Genomic DNA, 20824 nt, shown 5'->3' with positions numbered 1-20824 from the left:
ATTTGTTTTTATTATCTTATATTCTGATAAGGTGACTTACTTACTGCGTAAAAAATGTAATAAAAGTGTTACTTACGCAGGCACTTTATTTAGATATTAGGTGGGTACCTATTGTGTGTAATTCATATTCTTCGAAGTTGAGTCATGCATACTATGATAACATTATGACTAAGTACCTACCTTACACCTAAATAAATAATTAATACTCCACTGGTTGAGGCACCTATATTTTCTATGATTAAAAAACGTAAATAATCTTGGCGTCTTTTTACTGCTAAAATTCAGATTAATTTGGTATTCTTATTTTTCGTCTTTCTATGGTCTTCATTCACATTTATCAGACAAGTTACATGTGTAGAAGCCGGAGAAGAAACCAGTAGAAGAAGGTGTAATATCTATAATTACTAATAATTAGTGTCAAATATTTTGTACTCATTTCATTAATTAGTAGGAACAAATTCCCACAATATTACAAGAAAAAAGATTTGATGAATACAACTCATTACCCAAAACAAATTACAGATTAATAAAAGGGATTAGTTGGTACCTACTTATCGAATAAAAATAACTCCAAAAACGTATAGACCAATCCATCTTACTAATGAAATCGTTAGTTAATGATTAGATACTAATCACTGTTCAAGAGGTTCTCGTTACAATACTTACAATACTGTGCCTTAGGTACAATGCGATGAGACCAAAGTCAACATAACGTGATTAAAAAACTTTTTACGATATCAACATTCAAAGTAGGTGAATGCATCGCGCATGCAAGTCACTCGTCGATTATAAATTAAATAAACCAGAAGATAGACTACGCACTACCTAAAGTGTTGTATAAGAATACTTTTTAGTTTAGCAACCCGTATATTGTTTGTATTTACAGACCAATAGACTTAACGCTAGAAAAAGCAGAGCATTATAGATGTGCAAGGGTGCTGCGAAACAGTACTACTAATCATAAGCGGACGAGTCTTTTCATTAATTCAAAAGAACGGGCTCTAAAGATTAAAGCGATTTTAGGGACCGTAATTGAGACAAAGCCTTTTAAAACACTGAACATAATATAAAAAGTCCTACTCGAAACATAAAGTTTGTAGTTTTCTTTGTTCTATTCTGTACCAAAACTGCGTAAAAATATTTCCTCAGAACTAATGATAAGATAATAAACACAGTAAGTAAACGTGTTTTGATTGATAAGAATTTACTGGAAACGTGGTTCCATTCTTGTAAATGATAACGAATTTTAAGTTCCACGATAAAAAATAATACTACAACGCACTACAACTACGGGTAAAAGCCGCTCTTTGTTTACTTCGTTCTGCCTCTTGCCCTTCGCACGTATGAGTTCATTAAAACCAGTATAATATAACACCTATGCAATGTACAAAGCCGACTAACTGCATAGTTAATCCACTGTGAGCGGATTCGATCCCCGTGATACATGGATTAAAGTTGGCGGCTATAAGTTTTTTAAGAAAATTAATTTAGAGTATTTTAAACAGATAGGTTTAATCCTTTCTACTGAAGCCGTACAAATACAGCGCCGTTCGTTAATCCTGGACTTCGTATTAACGCTACGCTAATCCGCTAATTGTTTAAGCAGCTCTTTTTATTCAATTTAGATAACGTGTTGGTTCGCAGAACATTTTATTTCTTTACGGTAAAACATTAACTAATTACTTTACTATACTTTTAAATATACTCTAATAGCTTATTAACGGATATTTAGCCTCCTTAATCTCAATCACGCTACTTCTCAGTAATCTTATGTTTTATCGCCAATAGTTTTTTATACGGCTGTATTATAAAATCAACATATGATTATAATCAAAGTTGTACATCATTATCGTACATCATTATATTTGTTTATTGTAAAGGTTTCGGGAATACCCAGATTCGAATTCATACACAAAGAGAAGTTTCCCATTCATTATCAACTTACGACTGTGAGTCATCACCATAACCTATCCTTCCCCTGCGGAGGCCACATTCATATGTTATAAGAATAGAGAGTGAAGCTTGAATACAGGTCATTGATGCTTTTGCACTAAACTTGCACTGTACTTATCGTAGTGTTAAAGGTAAGATAATAATTAACACAAACAATATAAATTACTTTTTATTAACTAAACGTAACAATAATTTACTTTGCTTTGACTTAGTTGCAGGTAAGTCTACCAAAAAACCTTAAATCTTACAACCGGCCATTTCATTGAATTCTTTGAGACGCGCTTACGTTGCTGCTTGAGACATGATCAGTTTCTGAAACAATTTGTAGGCACATAATTAAAGTACATACATATTATAAAAGGTGAAACACGGAGTGCTTTGTATGATAAAATTGAAAAGATTCACCAAAGAGGCACATTATATTGTCTTGATGTAGACAAAGATATATAAATGTAAGGTTTTTCACTTTGCTGCAATTCAAACTTGAGAATAAAGATGGACATTTTGATGACTATAAAAAATGATGAAATTGGTCAAAGCACACCGAAAATGGAGTATTGAAACTATTTGAGACCATAATCAGTATTATGAAATGATTGGTGTAATACAAAACTGTTGCCTGTTCGTGCAGATATTTAGTAAGTTTAAATTACATGTGATTATGTAATAATTATAAAGTAACATCGATATACTGATTTGATAATAAATACTCATTACTTAACATACACTGCACAATACATAAAGGTCTTAAAATTAAATGGGTGACAATTTGTGTATCGTGCGACAAAAGTACAAAAGGAGGAAAGTAACATAAATAAGTTTTAATTACACACAGATTTGGGTTCTCTACTATGAGATTGTTCACCTTATAAACATTATACCATTTAACAGATTCATCAAATAAAAGGTTTTGTCAAAATTGTAAACTGCCTACTATGTACAAACAAACTACAGCATCTCAAACAGGTACAAAACTTAGTCACGTGTAATGTGTAGTGTAGTAAGTTATTGTTTCCTAAGCAATAACAGCAATAAGACATCATAAAAAGATTAAAAAAGGTACCAAGAAGTTTAACACAAGAGCTTTGTTTTTTTTTAAATAACACGTGACAACGCACTTTCTTACGTTCTTCGAAACTAATATACCAGTACATTCTCGAAGCAGGAACCGCGTTTCGACGAGAGGCAGTTAATAATTCCCAAAATTGTTAAATTGTATGATCATGGTACTTATCTAACAAACTACCCATATGAGGATTTTAAAAGTGGATTTTAGTTTAATTTAAGTAATGTATAATACAGAAGATATTAAACCAGTGAGATAGCATTTTTATGAGGGTTTATTCAATTAGCCTGAGTGACGGCTTTTACTGTTTCGCCGAATTATTGTCTGGCTAACTTTTAAGCAAAAAGACACCTGAATATTTTCTTTTTTTAAGTACCTTAACCTAAGTTCCTTGTATTATTGCACTATAATATCTATTTTTATGTTTTTTTATGTATGCATGTAATTATACTATTTTATTCCTAAAATAAATAAATAGGTAATGCAAACTTACCTTGATCGGTTGCAAGGCATTAGCGATTTGCAAGCCAAGACTCCTCGCTAAGACTACTGGCATGAAGTCCACTGTGTACAATCGGTGTAACATCTCAATCATGAATTGTGTAGGAACGTTGTGTCTTTGACGTACACTTTCGTATTTTTCCATCCAATTAGGGTGTGCTGGAAAGTGAAATAATAACATTAATATTTTTGTCTTAGTGGTGTATTTTCGGGGTGAAATAGTCATTGGCTGTCATTGCATTCCCTTGGATATGGGGTTAGGAGGATATAGAGCTAACTGGTCTACAGCAGACCTCGCTGTCATGTCAATGACTAGTATGTTAAATCAAGTAACATACAAGTTATGACTAGTATGTGTCTCAAATACTTTAGACACAAAATAATCGTATAGGCTTTCTTGGCGTTTTTGTAGTTAAGCGCATGAAATAGTACATTTACCGTCAATGGAGTCTTTCATTCGAGTAAAAAAATCTTTGGTATGCATGTCTCTGTGTAACACGGATGAAGGTTTAAACGAAAAACATTTTTTTTTGTTTTAGCAGAACTGGAGACAAAGGCACCAACTAAAGTAATTCCGCTTTATGACACTGGCAGGTAGAAAAGAGCCTGTTCATTGCATTCCCCATCCGTGTATCATTCCCCATATCACTGTACTACTGTGTCTATGTGTCCGAATCTGTATTTTTAAGGTGGTAAAGGGTCTCAGATGGAATGTGGTTTAATATTTCAGCACCTATATACTTACTAATATCTAAGCCACTATAGACGGCCTCAGCCAGCAGCTCCGTCAGATCCTTGACGTCACCGAAGCCCAGATTGACGCCCTGGCCCGCCAGCGGGTGGACGCGGTGAGCTGCGTCTCTGAAATGTATTATTAAGCAGTTGAATATTGGTAGCTCATAATTTTAAACAGTGCTGTTGTATACAATATCTTCAACTTGAATAAAACTACACGTGATATGAACATACTTCAGGCGTCGTTGGTGAAACACGGTTTCTGGCTCACAAACGACGAGTTCTCGTTCTGAATCTGGGTGTCTTTGTGCATGTGAATTGTATGTTTGTAAAACCCCCCGCGACACAAGCTTTAAATTCCTCACCGCGGGAGACATTTTTGTAAAAAAATAAGCTAAAGAGAGCTCAGTATAAATGGGAATGAGTGATTAACAAGTGCTGAATGTAGGAAAGGTGCTAAATGAGATTAAGAGTAAGTGGAGGGATAGAGCCGTGAATGGACTGAGTTGGACGTCTCCAGGGATTTATGCCCAGCAGTGGGATGGTAAAGGTTAAAAGCGATGTCCCACCCGATGAGCGCGACTCCGGGCGCGATGTACCGCGTGCTGTGCCCGAAGGCGAGCGGGAAGGCGGCGCGCGAGCCCGCCGCCACGCCGCTCACGGAGGGCGGCAGCTGGCGCGCCGCGCCGTCCGCCATGCCCACCTGCTTCAGGCACGAGCTCAGCCACGACGTGCACGTCTCCACGCTGCTGCTGCGCGGGTACTGCTTCCACTACAAGTACACATATCGTAAATGTTTTTGCAGGTTACATAGTTAGATCGGTTGACAATTCAAATGAAATCACAGGATATAATGTTATTCGCAAATTTTATATCAGGCTAATTGACATTCTATTTCCAAAGATCGTGATGACCTTAGCATTTTTACACGAGCCGATTACCGGTGCTCAAAGCCTAATTCAATAGGAAAGAAAATAAGTAATCCAAAGTGTTTGCTCTATTGGTAATTTTTGTGGACTAAAGGATAATGAGGCAATTAGGTATTTCGCAGCCCAGTAAAATGGTACCTTATACGAAGACACGATATTCTTTCGGAATGTATAGAAATAAAGTTTTTCAAAATGTTGTGTTTTTCGAGACAAAATAAAATTATTGTATTAAATCGGTTGCTATATAAAACTCACGCGAATCCCTAAAAGAACTAATGTTTTTTTTCTATTCATCTCGTTTTACGGCATAAGAACTTATACAAACTCTCTAATGATAAATAATATGACTAAATGGTCATCTTCACAGGTATAATAAAATATAGTGTTACAAAGTGTAGCAAAATCTTTTCAGCATGCATTTAACGAATCAGATATGCATAAAACATGAAATCTAACCAGTGCATCATTCAGAGCGTCGACAAACTGATCTTCGGGCAGCTGCAGCAGTTGCTTGGCGTTGTCTTGCCACGTACTCCACACTAGAGAGCTTCGCTTAGAGTCCAGCGGTAGAAGAGCAATAGGTCCAGTGGGCAACCAGCGCTGCCAGGCTGTGGTGTTTGTGCATTCCTGGAATTTTACAAAATAATGTTTTAGACACCATGTTTGTATTGTGCGATAGTAATGTTTGTCAACATGCGACGGAAAATTGATTATAGGGAAAGAATCTATATAAAAAAGTTGAATTGCAGGCCTATTTATGGGGACAAGGGTATTTTCCATAAAAAGGTATAAATACGTATAAATCCATCTAAAGTAATCTAAACATAACCGATATTGGTATTGGTGTTTATAGCGGCATCATAAATAAAAATTCGCAAGTCACGATGTCACAAAAAACTTTGTTGTTGTTTGTCGTTCATTTCTTTCTAATGAACGGAAACTACGTCTTACAGGTGAACCCAGATTATTAGATTAGATTAGAATATTCTTTATTGTACACCATGGAATTGCAGCAGTGATTCACAATATTTTTATCCTTAGTTATTAAAAAGAAAATATATTATTTGCGTTCATGTTATAATCATCCGGGTAAACCCAGTTTTAGCTCCATAAGAAAAAAAAATTGCCGACTTTAAAATAGATCTATTCTAAGATTAACGACTGTTTATGAATAAACTTTGATTTCTCTTTAACTGTTTTGCGTCTACCTATTAAACTACCCTCTTTCATCGTTATTACAAGTCAGCAATAACATTTTTATATGCTAGACTGGTACGGTCAGCAACAAAAGTCAGCCAAATACAATGTTACGCAAAGGTTTATTGGTAATACAGGATTTTTAACTGTTCTAGGTGTAACCTTACAGAAAAATGTAATTGAATTGGATTGTACTCAATTATGAAAATTTGAATTTGTTCACTGAATTCTGATGGTGACTGTACTTTGGTTTTACTTTGAATTTCAAACTTCAAGGTTCCAGACTCTAGATATGGAAATGACACCTTTCCATACAATTACAGTTAAAATCTAAAGACATACATTAAAAAAAACCAGAATGAAGGTGTAGCCAAATTGAATATTAATTAGATAATTCTTATTTTACTCAAACAACACCAAATTGGTCTTACCCCAGCCAATTTCAAGTATGTAAATCAAAGCCGCAGATTTAAAAAAAAAAAACACACATATTAATTGACTTGTAATTTGCGACTATTTGGATACCTAAAATATTTCGACAGATACAGGAAGAAAGATAATGTGTTATGATACAAGTAATTGGTATCTGCTATCCGACTCGCTATAGCTATTAATAGGCAGCTGCCAGTAACTGGACAGCCTTGGTTTGAAACGTGTATCTATTTATGATGTTATTGATGTGCTTGTTACTTTGTCTACTTAGACACTTGTTCACCTGAAATGTTGGACACGTTGGCTAGCTTGTAATCCAGTTAAGTATTAAACACTCGGCTACCTTACATAAGTAGGCAACGTATTTAAGCACTTACCATGACTCAATGTACGGTAGATCATAGCAGACAAAGGACTTGATTTAAAAGGTAATGAGCGAAGATATTGCTATGTCCAACAGTGGGACGCCAATTAAAGTCTTGATGATAATTAAGGAGAAAAATGCTCTCATATTAGAAGGATGATAGATTTTCGAGGAAACGTTGTGCTATGCAGGTTTCGAGCATTGTGTATTATAATGATTCATTTTCCGTGGATTCAGGTGGCCTTGACCAATAATAGGGCTGATATACCCAACTATTTTTGTATATAAACATATCGTTCTATCTTTTAACAGTTCTACCACTACATGACTAATTAAGCATTATATGACATACATATTAAAGTAATTTAAACTTACTTCTGCTAAGTTTAGTGTGGCCACAACACCCATTTGTTCGTAACTCCATGTTAAATACTGTACTCCCATTGCTTTACGGACGGCTGAATTGGCTCCATCGGCACCGATCTGAAATTGAGAAATGAAGTTTTTTGAACCCAGGATTTTAGAAACTAAAGTCATATAAGACAACTCTTTGTATTTGTCACAGAGTGGGGGCTGTTGACTAAAGTAACTGTGCACCTGTAAACACCTGTAGGTGTTTAATACTATTTCGTCATTAATTCCGCGTAGAAAACTAAATGCTAAACGTTATTACATATATTAAAACCGGTATAATCAACAACATTGAATATACACAATCGGGCAAAAAATAAGAGCACCTTGTAAAAGTATTTATTTTACAGACCTTTTAATGTTTATTGGTAGATGTTGGTGGGAAGTTTGTCTTTTATAAGATTCCTAAGATTTATAAGAAAAAACAGATGCGATTTTCCGTAAGAGATGAATCGAGCTTGAGGAGGAGATATTTACAGAACTAGTCTCTTTGTGTATTGTAAACGCAGGAGACTATTTTATTATGGATAAAAGATAAACATAAAAGAAACATTTTTATTTGTAAAACATGAGTATACATACATAGTGGGCATGCAGGGTTATAAAAGAAAAAAATAACAGTCATGTTTAGCCATTACAGCATACAAATATAAAGAAAGAAAAAATATACTTATTATTTTGAAATAAACATTTTAAACCTCTCCAAATTAACAATTATACTTAATTATTTATTAGTTTTAAGTTAATACAACAAAAAATAATATCAGTAAAATAATAACAAAATCACTATATATTATTCTAGCACATAGTTGCTCTACCACTATTTGTTGTAATCTATACTTCTATACTAATATATAAAGCTGAAGAGTTTGTTTGTTTGAACGCGCTAATCTCAGGAACTACTGGTTCGATTTGAAAAAATATTTTTGTGTTGAATAGAATATTTATCAAGGAAGGCTATAGGCTATATAACATCACACTGCGACTAATAGGAGCGAAGATACAGTGGAGATGTGGAAAAAACGGGGAAAATTCTAACCACGTGGACGAAGTCGCGGGTAACAGCTAGTTATGTTATAATTGTAAAATAAAGAAATACAATTAGAATAAAAAGTACGGGGCAGTAAATCAGCTGTTATATTTTATCCTGCAGGAACTCTTCAATAGAATAATAAGATTTATCAGTTAAGAATTTAGTTAATTGCTTTTTGAAAATTTCAATTTTTAGGTCTTTCCAGAGAGACGGTATTTTATTGTAAATTTTTGGAGCCATACAAAAAATGCTATGGTGCATCATAGTTGTTTTTGATGTTTGAATTCACAATTTAGTGTTATCGCGTCTATTTGCGATTAATTACATCAGACATCTTGGCAAATAAATGAGGGTTTGTTTTTACAAATACGGCGGTTTCTAAAATGTACAGAGACAATCGCTTTTGAGTTTTGCAAACTAATTCTTTGTTGGTGGAGTTACCCCAAAAGAATACCGTATCTAATAATAGAGGAAACGAGACCATGGTAAGCTGTAAGAAGAGCATCCACGTTAATTATAGGAACCAGCTTATGTATTGCATATGAGGCCATACTAATTCTTTTTATTAAATTTTCTATTTTCTTTATTTAATTTGTCTTATAATGTGAGGTTTCCAGTTTATAGATATAATATATACATATATAATTATAATATAGATAGAATTTGTGAACTAAATACGCCAGGAACTAACCACTAATTCGTAATGGAAAGAGTTCCTGGTCCAGATACTTCAGAGGCACCGTCCGATTTTGCATAATTATTGAAAACTTTACAATGACCTTATTTTCTGCGTCTTAAAAAGTGAAAATATTTTAAGAATAGCTTGTTTTCTATAAAAGCTTCAAAGTAAACAGATGTGAGGATTGCGGTGTATTCATTAGTTGTGGTGGTTTATTTGTGTATGGCGTGTAAGCTCGGCGGTCGGTGCAGTGGTATAACAGTGCTCTGCGCAACACACTGGACCAATAATTGTTCCTTGAACGTCCAAGTTTACGCGTTCGCGGAAAGTGCCCACCGGGGAGTGGTTTATAGTGCAGTGAAAGTGATTTGTTAAGGATCCCTCCTTAATCCTTAACATGTCGTTAATGTTATCTTTCATGTCTGTGCAAGTTAAGATTTCGATGCGATAACAATGAGGAAACACGATCAAAGTTAAGATTTATTTCAACGGTTAGAGTATGTAATTCTAGTTTTTTTTAGTTTTTTATTTGTATTGGTAGTTTTAAACGCTAGAAAAATATCCTAAAAATATAACGATCGATGTCAATTGTATATTACAAATGGATGTTATAACTATAGATGTAAGACATCTTTTAGAACGAAACGAAACGAAACGAAATAAAGGTAAAGGGTAGATATACCTATTTTTATTTACAAAGGGTACAGTCTATAAGGCATAGGTCTTAATGGGCCTTCAGTAAAGCTTTGGAAGGTGTTTATGTTTTCCTCATAGAGTTTAATCAGTTTCGTTTACATTTGTGACTTTGAAAGTAAGATGACGCAACCATTCTAGAATTTAAGGTTATTGTACTAGAAAAACAGGTAATAAATCGGGAAAAGTTCTTGTCATGATTTCTGTTCCTAGAAATGTATGGAAACACTTGTAGACAATTATATTAAACAGCAGAGCTTTCCAAGACTACTCTTCGTAGGTATGTATATTTCTTCTCAATTAAAAATGATTGAAGAAGATGAATGTCGCTCGACAAAGCTGTTGAGGTTTACTTGAATATAAATGTAAAGAAGAAATAATACTGCTACGTATTTTTAAAATTTCAACAGTACTAAACACGCTAATTGGAGTATTGTTTTGCAACAGTGGATATTCGAGTATTATTGATATTCAAAAGACCAAATAACCAAAATAACATTCATTGGGTTAACATATTATGAGAATTAGTAGTTTTAAGTAATAGCACATAGTGCACAGAAATTTGCACAAAGTCACGTTCGGTAAAAGAAACTTTCTGGCTAAATGCAGGCAACATTATACGAATTCGATAAAAACGAAATATTTTGGTATTTTGAGTTTTCAGTTTTTTTTTTGTTGATACATCTTTCTTTTTAACTTAATTATATTGAAGCCTTTGCCCGGAATTAGGACGACGTCTGCTTAATTTAATAAATATTTTTTAGTTTATAAACAAACATTATTTTTCCCAACACAAGCATAATTCTAAGTACAAAACAAGTTACAACAAAAACGTTTAAAAATATGCTTGATACTTGAACAAGAACAAGTGCTAGATAAGCCGTTACAGACAGTTAGTGTACCTAATTTTCCTTGTAATATTAGTATGCACACAAGATACCTGGATTTCCTTGAGATGTTTTCCGTATCTTTAGCTACTATGGCTCTTGTTACACGTACTTACTCACCCATGGGTTCTCCCAGATCAAAAAAATCTGAATCGACCCGAAATCCTTTAAAAAGTGTCATTTAGGAATTATACGACCAACCCAGTAAAATATAAATATTGTTTAAGATTGTATCGTCGTCCTCTCTCCTGTATTTTTTTGCGTGCCCAACAGGGTCCATATTGAACTGCTATTTATTTTCTACCATCTCTGAACATATGGAATGTAATAAATGATTGAGTATTGAGTATTGAGTCGTATAAAAGAAGAATAAATAATGTTAAAAAATGATGCGTTAACTAGAAAACAGTAATGTTTGTGTTATCTTACTTACAATGTATAAAATAAGACGGAAAAGCCAAAACTGAATCGTTATGTATTGTACAGGCATCATAGATTGACAATAAAACATCCGAAGTTTTAATGAACACATTCCACGGGAAACATCAAATAAATATTTATGAATAGTGCCAAAAAGTCAGATTTGATTCATTTTCCCGGTTAAAATACCAAGAAGATCCCAATAATAACACAAATTCTAAAGAAAGCGGGACGAGAGGATAATTTAATTAGGTCAGTGAGATCGATTTAGAATTAAAAAAGCAAGTACGGTCTAATGAAGAAATAATGTCAAGAACTCCCAAATCTTCAACGAGATTAATTTGGAGTTAATATCTGCCGGTGAAACTATGAAAGACAATAATAGCTCGGTAAGTTGCTTTTTATCTTTTGAAATTCTTGTTTTTTATTACTTTTGGTTTGTTTGAACGTTTCATCTTAACTTTCTATTTCAGAAATGCGTTTACAATGTTTATTTTTATTTATATTGATAGTTTTCCGGGACTAAGCTGCTAAGCAAATTCGAAAAGTGAAGCTAATGCAGTATAAATCGTAATTGCAAAAAAAGGGTGATAAAACCGAATGTCTGCAAATATACCTGCACGGATAGTTTGACTGCACGGATAGCAGAGTAGTTGAAGTCACCACACCCAATCCACTGCACGACGTGTCGCGGGTTCGATCCCCGCGCAGGACATGTATTTGTGTGATCCACGAATGCTTGTTCTGAGTCTGGGTGTCTTTGTGCATATGATTTGTATGTTTGTAAAACCCCCCGCGGATTCTCACAAGGATTAAATTTCATACTGCGGCAGTCGTTTTTTTTTAAAGAAAAACATACCTAATGGAGTAGGGACTCCAACGAAAGCGCACTGAACTAGAAAATTGATGACTTAATCAAGAGAGTTAGCTTAGCTTCGTTTAATGATCAAATTGGCTGCGGGAAAATGGGTTCTGGAAAATTGATTGAATAGATTATCAAAAAATGAAAGTACCAATCTTACATCTCAGTTCTTGCAATTCTGGTTACGATGATTTGTCATGAGGGTCATCGTAGGGGGTCTTTTATATTTGAGTAATCTTCTGATGAATATTTTAAGGTCCTAAGGTACTAATATTCTAAGCGCGAAACTTTGTCTGCATGGGCGTATGGATGTTTGTTTTTTGTTAAATAATACCACCTAATCATAAACCAAGGCCCACTGATTTCCTTTTCCAATGTTCTTGGTAATACACCATCTCTTAATCATCCATGTTCGAAGACACGTCTAACCAAATATTTCATTGAAAATTGAACATTTGTACGCCATAAATTCACATTAATCTGGTAACCCAGTGTAGGTACGGTTATTTATTATATTGTAAATATCAGCAAGATTCCAGAAACAGGACTCCACGTGATTGTTTATTTTCAGATTATAAACAACAAATTAACGTGGAAACTGACTTGAATAAATAAGACTTCATCAGTCTGATTTATCAAGCTTACTGAACAAAGATATTTAAGGGTTTAAGTATGCCTTTGCACCTAACAAGTATCTCTATTTGAGAATATTTGCTTTAAATGCAAAGAAAATGAGTATGAATACATTTAGTATCGCACTCGCAAACTGTTTTTTTTATAATTCGGTTTTAGGCAGCAACGATGTTTAGCAGACCATTTTACATTGACATTAAATCCTTCTTACACAGTTTTATGCATTCCTAAGACGAATATTTTTGCTCTCAATTTTATGTATTCTAAAAACAATACAAACTCACCAAAATTTAATGTTGTTTCCAGTTTTCATCATAATGATAGGAACGTGCAAAACGCCAGCAGCACGCGGTTATGAAGCTCTAATATTGGCTGTTTGATTTCATTGTTTGCATGTTTGACTCGCATAGCAGGTGGTTTCGGTCACTTTATGACACGATGGATATAGAAACGGCTAATCGAAAATTATAGTTTCCTCAGTTATTTGCAGGATCTCCACATTAACTAGCTGATGAACTGAGAAGGACGGGTTTCCTAATTGATTAAATGGATTCTGAAGTATTTTTACATAGATCTTCTAATGGAAAATCAATAAAAGATACACGTGATTTCGAAGCTCGTAAGAACGCGCTATGAAAACAAAGTATGTGCGTGTGCGCTCATAGTAGTTTACATTTCTATTCTGAATTTGGATCATCTTATTTATTTTTGTAAGATTCCTCTATAATGAAGTAACATCTGTCATTGTCTAAAAAATACGGAATCAGAAATATTTACTACTTTCAAATATAATTGTGTGGGCCGAGCGTGTCACGCATATGTGCAATTGATGACGTTTAAAAAAACTTTCAATAAACACTTAGCGTTTTTATTTTTTAATCTTAAAAATATGCGTATTCTTTTGTAATCTTGATGGTTCAAACAAAAATTTTATAATCACAAATAATGATGAATGACGAAATCTTAGTATAAGTTATATTTTTGTTGCTCTGATTTGATCCTCCGGAGGGGATGTCATGCGCTGTATTTGAGCAGCTTTCAGTTTTCAGTAAAGTGCGGGCACGGGCGCTATGATCCGCACACGCGAGCGGCGCGCGCGGGTTTCACCCACTAACGCAAACAAAAATAACAACAAAAAGAGGAAAAAGGTTTATATTCATTAGTGCGTGTCGAGTTATAATATAAATGCATGCACAGATAACAAAGTAAATCAAGGAATGTACTCTTTGTAACACATAATAAAATTTAATGGCCACACAACGTGGATATGTTTTGTAGTTAAGTCCTGGAACGAATTAGTTTAACGGGGTGTTTAGTGTTGTCGAGATCAAAGTATGGGTGGTGATAAATGCAAGGTTTGTTAGTGTAACTACTTGGAGTGTGTGTGGTTGTGGCAGGTGTACCGGGAGGGCAGCGCGCGATGGTGCGGCGGCGGCATGAGCCAGGTGCCCGAGGACACGGACGACGACCTGGAGGCCGGCTACATCTCCAGCGACGAGTCCGCACATGGAGTCGATCTCGCGGAACGACTGAGGGTTAAACCCTCACCAGATATTTGGGAACTAGGTATTTGAATGTTTATTTCTTATTTTAAACACTGTTGTAATTTCGGACGTCAATCAAAAGAACTCGCGTGTTAACTAAGTTTGTAAGAATATGCATGATGTAGGTAATAAATACATAAAGCATTTTTGTGAATTTCAGATGAGATCCGATATAATTTAAGACATCTTCCTCTCGCTGAGGAAATATCTGCATTCGTTGAGAATGGGGAATATGAGGAAGCAATAAAAATTGCTTCACAAACCGAGAATGGAACATTAACAGCTGCTTTATGGGCGTGTTGGCTCGGAAGAAGTTCGTTATTGTCTAGATTGTTAAAGCTAGGCTTAGAACCTAATAGAACTGACGAAGCAGGGAGGTAAGTACTACAGAAATACTATTCATGAATAATTTAAAACGTTTTACCTCGTTAATAGCAATAACAAACTTTCAGGACGTGTCTTCATTTAAGTTGTTTAGTAGGAAGCGAGGAATGTGTCAGACTGTTACTAGAGTATGGGGCAAATCCAAACATGTGGGACTCGGCCACTGATAAAAAGGCTACGCCGCTGCACTGTGCCGCGAGCGCGAAGAGTTTAGCATGCGTTAAGGTAAACAGGATATAATCAGAGATGAAAGGTGACCTAAAACTTTTTCTTAATGTTTTTTATTTATATTTAAAGGTGCTAATTGCCCGTGGAGCTGACGTCAACGCTGGTCTGAGTGAGCGCTCTCCTTTACATTATGCGGTACTTAGCGACGCGCCGGAAGTCGTGAGGGAGTTATTGGAATCGGGAGCGTGTCCTGATACTCCACAGGTGCGGTCCGTTTTCGATACACTGGATACAAACCAGACGATTAATCATAATTGAATTATAAACATGGTTACGGAAATATCCATAGCATAACAATGTTACTGAAGCACAAAATTGTTTAGGTGTTTACGGAAACCCCTCTACATGTTGCGGCATCTCTTGGCTCTGCGTCATGCACAAAGCTGTTGTTGGACGCAGGGGCTGATGTGCGAGCAGCGTTGGGTGTCGGCCGGGCGACGGCATTGCACCTCGCTGCTGAAGATGGGCACGCTGAGTGCGCTCGACTACTTCTCGATCACGGAGCGCGTATTGATTGGCCAAACAGTAGAGGGCAAACACCACTACACTTAGGTAAAGCGCTTATACATACAGTTTTGCTTACTCTCATCGCTGATTGCAATGGTACAAGATTTTAACACTGTTTTTTTCATAGCCACGTTGGCGCAGTCGCTTGAAGTGGTGGAATTGTTAGTGAACAAGCGAGCGGACGTTCGCGCTCGTGACTGTGACGGACGCACACCTTTGCATGGAGCCATCGTAAGGGGAGCCAGAGCATGCGACGTCGCACGGCAGTTGCTGTCTGCTGGAGCTGATCCCAATGCACCCGACAGCTTTGGATACACACCATTACACATAGCAGCTCTCAATGAATTTTCTGCCTGTGTATTGTTACTGTTAGGTAAATATCATGTTAATCGTAATATATTGTTCAATGTGATGTAATTTCGGTCAATGATTCACGTCCTCGCAGCACTCAAAGTTTTATGATGATTTAAGATGTTTACAGAATTCAATATTTGAAAGCAATTCTCTATTACTTTTACTGTGAAAATATGGATGAATCTTAACAAACAATCAAATTGCTTGCAGATTATGGTGGTGATGTAACTCTGCGTACGAATGGTGGTGTTTCGGCGCTCTCGTTTATAGTGCGTCGGGTGCCCGATGTCGTGCCTCGGTACTTGAGCAAATTGGATGAAGCTGTTCACATCAGTGAACATGAATTGGGCGATGTAGACTGTGAACTTGTCATAGACTTCAGACCCTTAGTGCCTAGTTTGTTAAGAGGGGAAGCTGAACTGCTACTTGCTTTCATCGAGGTATGAACATCAGGAATTATATTTTTAGTAAAATAATACAAAAAAGCTACCATTACTTTTGTATGATTTTCAGGTAGGCCGAAAGGACGTTCTAAAGCATCCAGTTGCGGAGACATTCTTATTCCTAAAATGGCGAAGGATAAGAAAGTTTTTCGTTTTGAGCTTCATTTACCATGCATTGTTTATAAGTCTTTATAGCCTGTATATATTACGTAAGTATTACAACGAATTTTCTACCACTAGAGTTGATTTTTGTTTTGACTTGGCTTGAATTTTTTTTTTTCAGAGATATTTTTATGTGAAGCAGAGACTTGCGACGTGCCCTCATATCTCCGACCAGTTCAATATCTGATACTCTTACTGAACATCTGCTTCTTGTCCAAAGAAATATTTCAGGCATGTTTAGACTGGTCAGCCTACATTAGACAATGGGAAAATTGGTTGCAATGGTTGATCATATTCGGAGTATTTTTGTGTACGGTAAGATTTAATTTTTTTTTACATGGTTAATAGATCTTTTCTTACAGCGCGACGATGGTAGATACATAGCGGGAGGTTTGTCGGAGTTGCAGCGACTTAAAACATCGGTTGTTTTTGCTTTTCGACTCCAGAGTTCTCTAAAAATACATGTAAAAGTGATGTATATATATCCTATGTATATATATCCTATTTGCAGAGTAAATGATTTCATTTCATTTTGCAGTAATCGCGAAATCGCTAGGGCATACTCGGAGTGGCTCCGACACATTAAAATTCCTAGTATAATAAAGGTAATCTCATGTTCATAACTTTCAATAATATATATTTTCCAATATATTTTCAGATACCAAGTTGGGACAATGGGGAGATTAGACATAACACTACAAATTGGCAGCATGACATCGCAGCTATTACGATATTTTTTTGTTGGTTAGAACTCATGATGATCATTGGAAGATTTCCGACCTTTGGGCTATATGTGCAAATGTTCACTACAGGTACAGAAAACCGATTTATAATTTAGTTACTAAAATGTTTCTCAATCCCGATGCTAAATTTTAGTGACCGACAGGGACCATACTGAATTTCCACTTGTTTTTTACCATCTTTGTAACATATGCAATTCATAGGAATGACATATTGGACCTAATCATTACTATAAAGTTTTAAATGTGCCCTGAAAACGACCTATACTTTTGATTTTATAAAAAATGATTATAAAAGATATTCAAGTGATGTTTTATTTTCAGTGACGGTGAATTTCGCGACTTTCCTACTGGCATACTGTTGCTTGCTCATAGCTTTTGGACTGGCGTTTAGCGTTCTCTTCAGCAACTATGCTGCGTTCAAACTGCCTGCAAGTTTGGTCAAGACAGTTATGATGATGTCAGGGGAACTGGAGTACGAGGACATATTCTATAACAACAAGAACAACACGCACTATCCTGTGACAGCTCATGGCATGTTCCTGATATTTGTGTTGCTCGTCACTGTTATACTGACCAATCTTCTGGTTGGTTTAGCCGTTAGCGATATTCAGGTGAGTAACAGGCTGGGATATCAAATTTGCTGTTTTGACAATTTAACAAAGGATAGGCACAGCTAAATTGTATTTAAAAGTAACGTTTCAGTATCTGGTTAAATTATGATGAAATCAATTACGTTTAACTTCTTTGTTCTATGATATATTCAATGCCGTTGTTGATATGTTTCCAGGCATTACAAGAGAGCGCGGGGCTGGACAGACTAGTACGTCAGACACAGTTGGTGGCACATCTAGAGAGCATGCTGTTCAGTTCCCTCCTGACGTGTGCACCAAAGCAGCTGCTCTCAGTATTGCGCTGGGGCGCGCTCCTAACTGCTTCCCATATGCGTACCCTTACGATACGCCCTAACGACCCAAGAGAGAGCAGAGTAAGTAGTATACTATTCAATTTTTATATACAGGAAATAGTTGGCATTGATTGGTATTTCTTTTAGTTATGTAAATCGTGGACTTCATTTTTAATTGACTATATGTATGTACTACTGAAAATGTGTAAACCTTCCTTTTGTCTGATTACAGATACCTAAAGACTTAATATCATCAATCTTCAAAATGGTAGCGAGCCGTAAAGATATAAGAAAAACGATAAACACAAACAACAATTACGAATTCAAAATAAAGAAATGTAAAGGAGAAGAGGATAAACCGAAACCGGAACTAGTGAAAAGGAGGAGTAATCTATTCGACAGATACTCTTTTGAGAGCCAACATGTGGAGCGAAGAAAGAGAACCACGTCGGCGTCAAATGCTGACAAGACGAGGCCGACATCACTCAACATCAACGCTATTCAAGAAATATGCATGGTAGACATTAAAACACAACTGATGGAATTGACTAAGAGAATAAACAAACTTATAGAAAACACGGAATCAAGATTAAATCATATTGAAAGTAAGCTGCAGCCTCCGTAAACATTATTGTAACCATGTAAGAGTAAATATAATCAGGGATCAATTTATAAGTTTTTATTATTCTGTTAAGTTAGCCACTCTAATTCTCCTTTTCTAAAAAAGTTTTAATTTATATTAGAGTCAAATCTTTTATATTTTTCTGTTATGGGTTGATGTCAAGACCTATTTATATAAATATCAATAAATGCTTTATTTTAAGCACTTTAATTGACTATAATACATAAAAAATCAGTTAAATCATTATTTTTTTGTTTTGAAGCATTAGAGATACAGATTAATAATGAAAAGGATGATGGATGTTTAACTGCTGGTCTATAGTAATGTTTGTAGGGTGCAATATTATAAGGTATATGTTATTGTTGTTATAATGATTAGTTTACAATAAAAAAATATTATCTAAATGTGTTTAATTTGTGTTATCACATAATAATCTGTATTGATAACTGTCTGGGTTACTTATTAATAATAGTAGAAAAACTATTTCATATATCTCTTATCAAGGCTTTTGTTTTAGTTCATTTCTAAACTGTTTGTAATAAATAAACTACCTTATCAGCAGTTAATTTGTTGGTCAGTATCATTTATCTGATTCACAATAATATTATAATCAATTTTAAATTCAGCATGCAAAAACAACAGGGTATAGGGAGATAGCTGAAACCCAATTAACACAAAGGGCTTTGCCACCAATCAATATCCAAGTGATTGAAGCCATGAAAAGGTAATGATAATATATTTTACCAACAAGAAATATAAAAGAAATGTCTACTCACCAACAGCTGGCATGTATATGTGTCTCCATTAGCCATCTTGACAATACTTTGTGGACTCGAATACTTCTCTTTAGGTAACTGGTAGCTGTCAATCTTAGCATTATAGACAATATGTGTATTTTCATTGTCAGTCGACAGTAATTCTTTATTGATTGCATGAAGCATGAGATCATTTTCTACTATGTATGCTACATCATCATCCATCATGTCTGCGCTGCTAAATGATATCATCACATCTGAACTTGCATCCCAGACCTAAAACACCATTTATAAACATATTATTTTATGTAAAAGATAAAAAGGTCTGGAAGAGACAGGGGTAGGAGTAGCGGCCTAGCAGTAGGATCCCAAACATGCTTTAAACAGAAACTTATAATGTTTAGTAATATCTCTCGAACATAGCAGATATTTTAAACAATATTATTTATTGATCCTGTGCAGAATTTTCTCTACCAGTACTTAATTATTCTTCCATTTCTTCTCATATAAATCATGTCATTTTCTAATAAAACATGTGCGCCATATTTTGGACAACAGAATTATATCAATCATCATCATTTATCAATAAATTTTTTAACAAATACTTTTACAATCTATTTTCTCTTCACAAGTCTAGAAATACTTGCTACTGCTACTAAAAGTATTCCTTTAGAGTTACATTAGACTTTTACAAGATAACACTAGTATTTACAAATATATGTACCTGCATATACCGGACAGGTTGTAACCTCATATCTTCAACATGCTTCCATATATTGAGTGAGGTCATTAACGCCTTTGTGTTCTGATTGAGAGCTACAACCCTGTTACTGTATTCTGATTTCAGCTGGTAATCAGATTTTGGACTGGCTTCTAACAGTAATACTTTCAAATTGGATAGCAATGAGTTCTTTGCTGAAAAAGAGCAGTTTTACACGGATAAGCAAGGTTCAGAATGTTTTTTTTTTTTATCCGACAAGAAAAAATATTGGAATAGATTTATATAGATTTCTGCGTACATACCCATGGCACAGGCAAGAGTGCATCCCACCATTCCTCCACCAGCAATGATGACATCGTAATTTCCTCTAAAAGTATCTTTGACTTGAGAAGTGTAGCCACCTTCTGCAGTACACAATAATCGAACACTTGTTGTTTGAATACAACATCTCAGTTGCCTATTCAAGAGACTCTTTACGTTGTTAACCAACATGTTTTTAGCCTCGGGATTATTCGAGATTTAATATGATGTTATATAAGTTATGAGAAATCATAGGATGTTTAATAATTATCGCTTGTTAGTCGTATTTGTAAAATAGAAATATGCCGCTATCTTAGGTTATTTAGTTTGACATCGATTTCGCAATAAACCGACGTTTGCTG

The 20824-nt window shown here is 35.2% G+C and overlaps 2 protein-coding genes across 7 annotated transcripts; one reads left to right on the top strand and one right to left on the bottom strand.

Annotated features, from left to right (window-relative positions):
- Positions 1-2106: 2106 nt before the first annotated feature.
- On the bottom strand, positions 2107-20823 carry LOC113499099 (ubiquinone biosynthesis monooxygenase COQ6, mitochondrial). Its single transcript, XM_026879456.1, has 9 exons — positions 20465-20823; positions 20166-20356; positions 19463-19717; positions 7553-7660; positions 5641-5811; positions 4825-5027; positions 4266-4381; positions 3513-3679; positions 2107-2265 (listed from the first exon to the last, which is right to left on the bottom strand). Exons 1-9 carry the CDS (start codon positions 20652-20654, stop codon positions 2236-2238), a joined length of 1431 nt encoding a protein of 476 aa, XP_026735257.1. The 5' UTR covers positions 20655-20823; the 3' UTR covers positions 2107-2235.
- LOC113499094 (transient receptor potential channel pyrexia) lies at positions 9353-18843 on the top strand. 6 transcript variants are annotated; one of them, XM_026879446.1, is made up of 15 exons: positions 9353-9553; positions 11367-11689; positions 14193-14361; positions 14500-14716; positions 14792-14948; positions 15021-15155; positions 15275-15503; positions 15586-15831; positions 16023-16252; positions 16326-16464; positions 16539-16732; positions 17076-17229; positions 17482-17771; positions 17948-18145; positions 18297-18843. In XM_026879446.1, exons 2-15 carry the CDS (start codon positions 11669-11671, stop codon positions 18687-18689), a joined length of 2772 nt encoding a protein of 923 aa, XP_026735247.1. In that variant the 5' UTR covers positions 9353-9553; positions 11367-11668; the 3' UTR covers positions 18690-18843. The 6 variants fall into 6 exon arrangements, with proteins under 6 accessions (XP_026735247.1, XP_026735245.1, XP_026735250.1 ...); XM_026879444.1 differs by having other exon boundaries at positions 9353-9791; XM_026879449.1 differs by having other exon boundaries at positions 9353-9797; positions 11398-11689.
- Position 20824: the final 1 nt, after the last annotated feature.

This window comes from Trichoplusia ni, chromosome 11 (assembly GCF_003590095.1).
Source record: "Trichoplusia ni isolate ovarian cell line Hi5 chromosome 11, tn1, whole genome shotgun sequence".
Classification (NCBI taxonomy): Eukaryota; Metazoa; Arthropoda; class Insecta; order Lepidoptera; family Noctuidae; genus Trichoplusia; species Trichoplusia ni.
The sequence above is the reverse complement of the archived record's forward strand: the minus strand, read 5'-3'. Positions and strand labels throughout refer to the sequence as shown.